This window comes from Lolium perenne, chromosome 7 (assembly GCF_019359855.2).
Source record: "Lolium perenne isolate Kyuss_39 chromosome 7, Kyuss_2.0, whole genome shotgun sequence".
Lineage (NCBI taxonomy): Eukaryota > Viridiplantae > Streptophyta > Magnoliopsida > Poales > Poaceae > Lolium > Lolium perenne.
The window spans coordinates 255,721,258-255,732,649 of record NC_067250.2 but is presented as its reverse complement, the minus strand read 5'-3'; the positions used below and the strand labels follow the sequence as shown (position 1 = coordinate 255,732,649).

Genomic DNA, 11,392 nt, shown 5'->3' with positions numbered 1-11,392 from the left:
TTATATCATTATATGAATGATGTAATGGACACACCCAATTAAGCGTAGCATAAGATCACGTCATTAAGTTATTTGCTATAAGCTTTCGATACATAGTTACCTAGTCCTTACAACCATGAGATCATGTAAATCACTTATACCGAAAAGGTACTTTGATTACATCAAACGCACTGCGTAAATGCGTGGTTATAAAGGTGGGATTAAGTATCCGGAAAGTATGAGTTGAGACATATGGATCAACAGTGCGATTTGTCCATCCCGATGACGGATAGATATACTCTGGTCCCTCTCGGTGGAATGTCGTCTAATGTCTTGCAAGCATATGAATAAGTTCATAAGAAACCACATACCACGGTACGAGTAAAGAGTACTTGTCAGGAGACGTGGTTGAATAAGGTATAGAGAGATACCGATGATCAAACCTCGGACAAGTAAAATATCGCGTGACAAAGGGAATTGGTATCGTATGTGAATGGTTCATTCGATCACTAAGTCATCGTTGAATATGTGGGAGCCATTATGGATCTCCAGATCCCGCTATTGTTATTGGTCGGAGAGAGTTCTCACCCATGTCCACATAGTTCGCGAACCGTAGGGTGACACACTTAAGGTTTGATGTTGTAATAGTAGAACTTGAATATGGAATGGAGTTCGAAGTATTGTTCGAAGTCTCGGATGGGATCCCGGACATCACGAGGAGTTCCGGAATGGTCCGGAGAATAAGATTCATATATAGGAAGTAATTTTATAAGTTTTAAAATGATCCGGTGAATTTATGGAAGGTTCTAGAAGGTTCTAGAAAAGTCCGGAAGAATTCACTTTGGAAGGCGGAGTCCCGGTGGGACTCCACCACCCATGGCCGGCCAACCCTAGAGGGGGGACTCCAAGGTGGACTCCACCAAGGGGGCCGGCCACCCCCCCACATGGAAGGGTGGGAATCCCACTTGAGGTGGGAGTCCCACCTTGGGTAGGTTTCCCTACAACATGGAAGGTTTTGGGTTGGGGTCTTATTCGAAGACTTGTAGTCCAACACTTGGGTTTCCACCTATATAATGAGGGGCCAAGGGGAGGGGGCCGGCCACCACAACACCACCACCTTGGCCGCACCCCAAGGAGGCCGGCCACCCCCTCTCCCCAAACCCTAGCCGCCCCACTCCTCCCCCTCTCCCGCAACGCTTAGCGAAGCTCCGCCGGAGATCTCCATCGCCACCGCCACCACGCCGTCGTGCTGCCGGATTCAAGGAGGAGCTACTACTTCCGCTGCCTGCTGGAACGGGGAGGTGGACGTCGTCTTCATCAACACCGAACGTGTGACCGAGTACGGAGGTGCTGCCCGATTGTGGCACCGTCAAGGTCTTCTACGCGCTTTTGAAAGCGGCAAGTGATCGTCTACCGCAGCAACAAGAGCCTCATCTTGTAGGCTTTGGAAATCTTCAAGGGTGAGTCTCGTTCATCCCCTCGTTGCTCTCGTCGTCTAGATTGCATCGTGGCTTGGATTGCGTTCTCGCGGTAGGAAATTTTTTGTTTTCTACGCAACGAATCCCTACAGTGGTATCAGAGCCGTGTCTATGCATAGATGGTTGCACGAGTAGAACACAATGGTTTTGTGGGCGTTGATGCTTATGTTGTCTTTAGTTTGAGTACTTTGCATCTTTGTAGCATAGTGGGATGAAGCGGCTCGGGCTAACTTTACATGACCGCGTTCATGAGATTTGCTCCACGCTCGACATGCAACTTGTATTGCATAAGTGGCTTTGCGGGTGTCTTTCTCTCCTGCTATAGTGAAGATTCAATTTACTCTTCTATTGACAACACTAGTATCACCGTTGTGGTTCATGTTCGTAGGTAGATTAGATCTCACTCGAAAACCCTAAACCACGTAAAATTTGCAAACCAAATTAGAGACGTCTAACTTGTTTTTGCAGGGTTTGGTGATGTGATATGGCCATAATGTGATGATGAATATGTATGAGATGATCATTATTGTATTGTGGCAACCGGCAGGAGCCTTATGGTTGTCTTTAAATTTCATGTTGAGTAGTATTTCAAAGAAGTTGTAATAGTTGCTACATGGGAGAACAATCATGAAGACGGCGCCATTGACCTTGACGCTACGCCGACGATGATGGAGATCATGCCCGTTGATGATGGAGATCATGTCCGTGCTTTGGAGATGAAGATCAAAGGCGCAAAGACAAAAGGGCCATATCATATCACATATGAACTGCATGTGATGTTAATCCTTTTATGCATCTTATTTTGCTTAGATCGCGACGGTAGCATTATAAGACGATCCCTCTCGCTAAAATATCAAGATAATAAAGTGTTCATCCTTAGTAGCACCGTTGCCAAGGCTTGTCGTTTCGAAGCATCTCGTGATGATCGGGTGTGATAGAATCAACAAGTGCATACAACGGGTGCAAGCCAGTTTTGCACATGCGGATACTAAGGTGGCCTTGACGAGCCTAGCATGTACAGACATGGTCTTGGAACACGTGGTACCGAAAGGTAGAGCATGAATCATATGATTGATATGATGAACACTTTGAGTGTTCGCCATTGAAGTTACATCTTGTCTCGTGATGATCGGACTTGGTGTGGTGGATTTGGTTCATGTGATCACTAAGACAATTCGAGAGATATTGTTTTGAGTGGGAGTTCACCTAGTTTTTAATTATGTTGAATTAAAATTTGAACTCAATTTATCATAGACTTAGTCTAAACTATTGCAAATATATGTTGTAGATATGGCGTCCCCAATCAATTTTAACCAGTTCCTAGAGAAAGAAAAGCTTAAGAGCAACGGTAGCAACTTCACCGACTGGTTCCGTCATGTGAGGATCTTCCTTGCTGGTGGAAACCTGCAATATGTGCTTGATGTACCGCTAGGTGACCCTCCTGCAGAAACTGAAACCGAAGAAGTAAAGAATGTTTACGCGACTCGGAAAACTCGGTACTCTCAAGTTCAGTGTGCCATCATGTGCAGTCTGGAAGCCGATCTTCAAAAAAGTTTTGAGCACCACGATCCTCATGAGTTGGTCAATGAGCTGAAAGCTATCTTTGAAACTCATGCGGCCGTGGAATGCTATGAAGCATCGAAACACTTCTTCAGCTGCATGATGGAAGAAGGCAGCTCCGTTAGTGAGCACATGCTCGCCATGACCGGGCATGCAAAGAAACTCAGTGACTTGGGAATAGTGATTCCTAACAGACTGGGGATTAATCGTGTCCTTCAATCACTGCCACCTAGTTACAAGACCTTTGTGATGAACTACAATATGCAGAACATGAACAAGGAGTTACTTGAACTCTTCGCCATGCTAAAGTCTGCTGAGATTGAGATCAAGAAAGAGCACTAAGTGTTGATGGTCAACAAGACCACCAGTTTCAAGAAACAGGGCAAGTCTAAGGGAAAATTCAAGAAGGATGGCAAGAAAGCTGCCACACCTCCTATGAAACCTAAGAACGGCCCTAAGCCTGATGTTGAGTGCTATTACTGCAAGGAGAAGGGACACTGGAAGCGTAATTGCTCCAAGTATCTGGCTGATCTGAAGAGCGGCCTTGTCAAGAAGAAGAAAGAAGGTATATCTGATATACATGTTATAGATGTTTATCTTACTGGTTCTCGTACTAGTACCTGGGTATTTGATACCGGTTCGGTTGCTCATATTTGTAACTCGAAACAGGAACTAAAGAATAAACGAAGACTACTAAAGGATGAAGTGACGATGCGCGTTGGAAATGGATCCAAAGTCGATGTGATCGCTGTCGGCACACTTCCTCTACATCTACCTTCGGGATTAGTTTTAAGCCTCAATAATTATTATTTTGTACCCGTGTTGAGCATGAACATTATATCTGGATCTTGTTTAATGCAAGACGGTTATTCATTCAAGTCTGAGAATAATGGTTGTTCTATTTTTATGAATAATATCTTTTATGGTCGAGCACCTGAAAAGAATGGCTTATTTCTATTAGATCTCGATAGTAGTGATACACATATACATAACATTGATGCTAAGCGAATTAAATTGAATGATAATTCTACTTATATGTGGCAATCGTCTGCCTTGGTCATATTGGAGTGAAACGCATGAAGAAACTTCATACCGATGGATTACTTGAATCACTTGACTTTGAGTCACTTGATAGATGCGAAGCATGTCTAATGGGAAAAATGACTAAGACTCCATTCTCTGGTATTATGGAGCGAGATACTAACTTATTGGAAATCATACATACCGATGTGTGCGGACCAATGAGTGTACCATCGCGCGGTGGTTATCGTTATGTTCTAACCTTCACAGATGATCTGAGTAGATATGGGTATATCTATTTCATGAAACATAAATCCGAAACTTTCGAGAAGTTTAAGGAATTCCAAAGTGAAGTAGAAAATCAATGTAACAAGAAGATTAAATTTCTACGATCTGATCGCGGAGGTGAATATCTGAGTTATGAGTTTGGCATGCATTTAAATAAATGCAGAATACTTTCACAATTGACACCGCCGGGAACACCTCAACGTAACGGTGTGTCCGAACGTCGTAATCGAACTCTCTTAGATATGGTTCGTTCTATGATGTCTCTTACTGATTTGCCGTTATCATTTTGGAGTTATGCATTAGAGACAGCCGCATTCACTTTAAATAGAGCACCATCAAAATCTGTTGAAACGACACCGTATGAATTATGGTTTAATAAGAAACCTAAGCTGTCGTTCCTTAAAGTTTGGGGTTGCGAAGCCTATGTAAAGAAGTTGCAACCGGACAAGCTAGAACCCAAAGCGGAGAAATGCGTCTTCATAGGATACCCTAAGGAAACTATAGGGTACACTTTCTATCACAGATCCGAAGGCAAAATCTTTGTTGCTAAGAACGGAACCTTTTTTGAGAAAGAATTTCTCACTAAAGAAGTGACTGGAAGAAAAGTAGAACTCGATGAGATTGATGAATATTCACTAGTTGATCAGAGTAGCGCAGTATCGGAAGTTGTTCCTGTGCCGCGTACACCGGCAACTGAGGAAGCTAATGATAATGATCATGAAACTTCGAACGAGGAAGCTACTGAACCTCGTAGATCGACAAGGGAACGTGCCACTCCTAATTGGTATGATCCTTGTCTAAATGTCATGATTGTGGACAACAATGATGAAGACCCCGCGACGTATGAAGAAGCAATGATGAGCCCAGATTCCAACAAATGGCAAGAAGCCATGAAATCCGAAATGGGATCCATGTATGATAACAAAGTGTGGACTTTGGTAGACTTACCTGATAGCCGCAAGGCTGTCGAGAATAAATGGATCTTCAAGAGAAAAACAGATGCTGATGGTAATATTACTGTCTATAAAGCTCGACTTGTCGCAAAGGGTTTCCGACAAATTCAAGGTGTTGACTACGATGAGACTTTCTCACCTGTAGTGAAGCTAAAATCTGTGAGGATTTTGTTAGCAATAGCTGCATTTTTCGATTATGAGATTTGGCAGATGGATGTCAAAACAGCGTTCCTTAATGGAGACATTGAGGAAGAGTTGTATATGGTACAACCCAAAGGTTTTGTCAATCCTAAAAATGCTGACAAAGTATGCAAACTTCAGCGTTCAATCTATGGACTGAAGCAAGCATCGAGAAGTTGTAACCGACGCTTTGATAAGGTGATCAAAGACTTCGGGTTTATACAGTGTCATGGAGAGGCCTGTATTTACAAGAAAGTGAGTGGGAACTCTGTAGCGTTCCTGATATTATATATAGATGACATATTATTGATTGGGAATGATATAGAACTATTAAGCAGTGTAAAAGGTTATTTGAATAATAGTTTTTCAATGAAAGACCTTGGTGAAGCATCGTATATATTAGGCATCAAGATTTATAGAGATAGATCAAGACGCCTAATAGGGCTATCACAGAGTACATACCTGGACAAGATTCTAAAGAAGTTTAGAATGGACGAAAGTAAGAAAGGATTCTTACCTATGTTACCAGGCAAGGTCTTGAGTAAGACTCAAGGTCCGGCTACGGCAGAAGAAAGAGAAAGGATGAGTCAGATCCCCTATGCCTCGGTAGTAGGCTCTATCATGTATGCCATGCTATGTACTAGACTGGATATAGCACATGCTGTTAGTTTGACTAGCAGATATCAAAGTGGTCCAGGGATGGAACACTGGACAGCGGTCAAGAATATCCTGAAGTACTTGAAAAGAACTAAGGATATGTTTCTTTGTTATGGAGGTGACCAAGAGCTCATTGTAACAAGTTACACCGATGCAAGTTTATATTGAATGGTGCTGCAGTAAGCTGGGCAAGCTCGAAGCAGTGCACGGTGGCGAAGTCTTCAACAGAATCAGAGTACATAGCGGCTTCAGAGGCTTCATCAGAAGCGGTATGGATGAAGAGGTTCATTGTAGAGCTCGGTGTGGTTCCTAGTGCATTGGACCCACTAGTCATCTACTGTGACAACATGGGTGCCATCGCCAATGCACAAGAACCAAGGTCACACAAGAGGCTGAAGCATATCAAGCTGCGTTATCACTCGATTTGCGAGTACATCGAAGATGGAGAAGTAAAGATTTGCAAAGTACACACTGATCTGAATGTAGCAGATCCGTTGACTAAAGCTCTCCCTAGGGCAAAGCATGACCAACACCAGAATGCCATGGGTGTTAGGTACCTTACAATGTAATCTAGATTATTGACTATAGTGCAAGTGGGAGACTGTTGGAGATATGCCCAAGAGGCAATAATAAAAGTGGTTATTATATATCTTTATGTTTATGATAAATGTTTATATACCATGCTATAATTGTATTAACCGAAACATTGATACATGTGTGTTATGTAAACAACAATGAGTCCCTAGTAAGCCTCTTTTTTTTTTTTTGAAGGGTCAACAGTGGGGCAAAAAACCCCACTGCAATTTTTATTAATAGATAAAAAAGGTTACAAATGTACAAGTTGTACAAAGGAAAGAAAAAGAAAGAAAGAAAGAAAGAAAGAAAGAAATTAAGAAAGAAAGAAAGAAAGAAAACAGGAAAGAAAGAAAGAAAAAGAGAGCTCTAAAAGGTCATGATGCTATGAAGCCAAGTCTTGAAAGGATTCTCCCATTTTTTCTTCATTCTGTAAGAAAGCAAGTAGATCTCTTGTTTGAAAATTGCCTTCCAGGCTTGTAAAGTTGGTGTTTGTCCCTAAAAAATTTTCCTGTTTCTGATTATCCAAATGGACCAAGAGGCGATAATAATGATTTCCACTGCAAAAGGTACATTCAGCTTGTCCTTGATATCATATAGAGCTTCCATGATAGCTTGTTGGTTTGAAATATGAGGGCAGATAACTGACCAGCATTGCTGTGCAAATGGGCAACTCCAGAAAAGATGAGCTAAAGTTTCTTCTTGACTACATTGTAGTGTTGCACAGTTGTAAGATTGTAAGTTGCAGTTTTTCCTCCGGAGAAGATTCCTTGTGTTTAATCTGTCATGTAATAGCAGCCAGAAAAAGAATTTGTGTTTTGGCTGACAGGAAGATTCCCATAACCAGGTGAAAAATATGGGCGTATGCTGAGTGCCAATAAGAACCTTGTATGCTTGCCCAGTAGAGAACTTGTTTGAACCCCAAATATAGCTCCATGAGTCAGGCTGAAGCGTATATATAACTGGATAGAATCACATAAAACTTCCAACTGTTCAAACTCAGCAAATGCTTGCTGGGAAAGGGGTAGATGAAACATGTCCTGGAGAAATTCCATTTGCATCACTTTGTTTACAGAGATATCAGTTTTCTTAGCAAATGAGAGGAGATGAGGGAATTTCTGGTGGAGGCAATAATCTCCCCACAAATCTGTCCAAAAATAATGCAGTTTTTCCATTGCCCAAGTTACATCTTGCTAGAGCTTTATAGGTATCAAAGAGCTTCAAATCTGATTTCCACCAGAATGATCCTTCAATTTTAATTCCTGGTGGATTGTCTTCATCATAATATGTATCTCTTATGAGGTTCACCCATGGAATGTCAAGATTATTGAAGAATTTATCCAAGTTCTTGAGCAGCAAAGTCTTATTCTGAATATCTAGGTTAAGAACTCCCAAACCTCCTTGTTCTTTTGGTCTGAGATTTTTTTCCAAGAGACAAGAGCATTCCCTTTTGCCTGTACATCATTGTTTCTCTTTCTCCAAAGACAGTGTCTCATGTATTTAATAACCTGTTCCTTGATTGTCACTGGTACATCCAGGCAGCACATAAAGAAGATTGGGAGAGAAGCTAGTACTGATTTCACCATTTGTAACTTTCCTCCATAGTTGAGGAAGTCAGCAATTCCACCAAGTCTTGTTTGAACTCTTTGAACCATGGGAAGGAAGTACTCCAGAGATGGTTTTGTGATGCCAAGTGGAAGCCCTAAGTAAGTGAAAGGAAGTGATCCAATTTGGCAATTTAAAGTGGCTGCAAAGTGTGCCAGCCTTTCTGCAGTCATATTAGTTGGCATCATATTTGACTTCAAATAGTTCACTTTGAGACCAGTAGAAGCAGCAAAAGAATGTAGCAGAGCTTTAAGGCAAAGTAATTGATTTGCATCTGCTTTCATAACAAGAAGAGTATCATCTGCATATTGGATCACAGGGAAATCTGGACATGATGCACAGGTAATGGGTCTTGTAATGAGATTCATCTCCATAGCTTTGTTCAATACTGATTGTAGGAAATCTGCTGCTAACACAAAAATCAAAGGTGATAGAGGGTCACCTTGTCTCACTCCTCTCTTGCAGTAAATTTTTTTCCCAGGGACCCCATTCAGCATGACTGCAGATGTCCCAGAGCTGAGGATCAAAGATATCCATTGTAGCCATTTGTCACCAAATCCCTTTGCTTTGAGGATGTGAAGAATTGTTGAGTGTTCAATCTTGTCAAATGCTTTTTCAAAATCCAGCTTCAAGATTAGAATTTCTTCTTTTGATTTGTGGCATTGATAAAGATATTCAAAAGCCCAACCAAGACAGTCTTGTATGGACCTTTTCTTGAGGAATCCATATTGATTTTTGTGTACAAGAGAGAGAATAATATCTTGTAATCTATTAGCCAACAGCTTGGTGATGATCTTAAGGACACAATTCAGCAATGATATGGGTCTAAAATCACCAGGAGTCAAAGGATTCTCTGTTTTTGGAATTAGAGTAATATAAGAGGAGTTGATACTTTCCAAAGAAATGTTTCCAGCATGGAAATCACTAATCAGTTTTTTGATATCAGGGGCAATAATTGACCAACAACACTTGACAAACTCATTATTGAAACCATCAGGTCCAGGTGATTTATCATTTGGCAAATTTTTGACAACATCTTCTATTTCCTTATCTGAAAAAGGAGCTTGTAGAATATTATTCATTTCTTCAGTGACATTTGATTCCAGAATGCCCTCAAGGTTGAACTGCATATCTGGGTTATCAGAATTACCCATCCTTTCCTTGAAAGCTTGCCATAAAATAGCAGCCTTCCCTTCATGATCATGAATTTCTGCTTGGTCAGAATTCTGAAGCATAGATATGTAATTGTGTCTGTAGTTTATAGTTGCTTTTGAGTGGAAGAACCTAGTGTTTGCATCCCCCAGTTTGACCCACTTAATTTTTCCTCTTTGTTGCCAGTAAGATTTTTGATTTTGCAACAGGGTGAGAAGGTGTGCTTTGAGGATATCTCTAAGATCCCATTCAAGCACTGTCAAGGTTCTGTACTCCTCCATAGTATCCACCAGAGATATCACTTCATTTACTTTGTTGATCAATATCTTTAAACAGGGAAGATTTTTTGCCCACAGTTTCAAGCCTCTTCTCAGGTTTTTGAACTTTGCATTGATGTTTTTAGCACTATCCTTGTAGTTCACTGGAATGTTCCAAGCAGCCTGAACAATTTGCTTGAATTCACTATGTTGCATCCAATGATTCTCAATTGTAAACACTTTGGCCTTGGGAATTTTTGTATTAAACACCACAACACATGGGACATGATCTGAGGTGGGCTTCACAAGAGGATAGGCAAAAGTTGCAGGGTATGAAATGGTCCAAGAGGCAGAAGTGAAAAACCAGTCTAGCTTTTCAAGCAAAGGATCTTTCTGCATGTTACTCCAAGTAAATTTTCTTCCTTTTAGAGGCAGTTCCACAATGCCAAGGTTACTAATTGCCTCATTAAAAAGCAGCATGTCATTTAAATCTCCTCCAGGTTTGTTTCTATCTGATGGACTTCTAATGAAATTGAAATCTCCCATAATAATCCAATCAGAGTCTTGAGGCATGTCAATATTAGCAAACCAATCAATAAAGGCAGCTTTTTTGTCAGGTTGACATGGTCCATATATATTAGTTAAAATCCAGGATTCATTGGATAGATTCCATTGAAAGTTCACAGAGAGAGAAAATTCATTATGAAAAGCCAGTTCCCCTTTGAAAAGAGAGCCATTCCAAATAATAATCAGACCACCAGAAGCTCCCAAAGAAGGCACAAATTCAAACCTTGTGAATTTCTTTGGGCAAATTTTTTTAATGTATGCTAGATCAAAGGACTCTCTTTTTGTTTCTTGGAGGCAAATGATATCACAACCTGATTCCTCAATTTTGTTGGATAAAGCTATCCATATTTTCTCTGAATTAATGCCTCTTAAATTCCAGTTCATAATTTTCCATGATTTGTAATTATCCATAGGAACCAAGGGATAAATTTATCAGCTGCCCAAAGTAAAGGGGTACTCTAGGCATCAGGAATATTAACACAATTGTCATGACTCCAATATTAGCATGGAAGTTCATAAGGTTCACAGAGTACAAAAGCCACATGGCAAGCTCATAACTTAACAACTCTTGGAACAACACTGGAATGAAGCAAGCCCCAAAGGAACCAAAATTACATATATAAATATGCATTAAGAACTACTTGGAGGATTTTTTCTTGGCCTGCTGTGCCAGGACAGTAGCCTTCTGTTGCCCCTTCTCATTGTCACTTGGGGGGAGAGCCTTGCTCTTCTTTCTTCCAATCACTCCATGTGCTGCAGCTGCCTTGCACTCCTCTGAGGTGTTCTTGCCTTTCTTCAGAATTCTTTTCTCCACAACATCTTCAGAGACCTTACAGAAAGACATGGCTAAGTTCTTAACCACTTTAGAGTTGATAATGGGAGGAGCAGCATTGCAAGTGAGACAATGTTTGTCAGAGCAATTGTCATGGTTTTTATAACCATCATTTAACAGAACAAGTCTGGGACTCCTTCTTACCTCAGACTCCACTAGAGCAATCTTATTATCTCTTCTTTTCCTTTTAGGGGTGATATGTGTATCCTCAGCAGGAGCAGGTGGCTCCTCCACCAATTCAGTGAGTGAGAAGCAAGTAGGAGCTTTTGAGGTAACACACTTATCAGGAAT

The 11,392-nt window shown here is 40.9% G+C and overlaps 1 protein-coding gene across 1 annotated transcript; it reads right to left on the bottom strand.

The window, feature by feature from the left end:
* Nucleotides 1-7,464: 7,464 nt before the first annotated feature.
* Nucleotides 7,465-10,101, bottom strand: LOC139833917 (uncharacterized). The gene is made up of 4 exons (XM_071824285.1): nucleotides 8,736-10,101; nucleotides 8,511-8,618; nucleotides 8,197-8,390; nucleotides 7,465-7,728 (listed from the first exon to the last, which is right to left on the bottom strand). The coding sequence occupies exons 1-4, from the start codon at nucleotides 10,099-10,101 to the stop codon at nucleotides 7,465-7,467; spliced, it is 1,932 nt and encodes a 643-aa protein (XP_071680386.1).
* Between the last annotated feature and the right edge of the window lie 1,291 nt (nucleotides 10,102-11,392).

What these genes read in the sequence shown, in the direction of transcription:
- LOC139833917 (XM_071824285.1), bottom strand. Translation starts at nt 10,101, where the DNA reads ATGCAGAAAGATCCTTTGCTTGAAAAGCTAGACTGGTTTTTCACTTCT. An exon ending in CAAGAGAGGAGTGAGACAAG is followed by an intron (nt 8,619 to 8,735) that starts GTGACCCTCTAT and finishes CATCATGTCCAG; the next exon opens with ATTTCCCTGTGATCCAATAT. An exon ending in TTCTTTTGCTGCTTCTACTG is followed by an intron (nt 8,391 to 8,510) that starts GTCTCAAAGTGA and finishes TCACTTACTTAG; the next exon opens with GGCTTCCACTTGGCATCACA.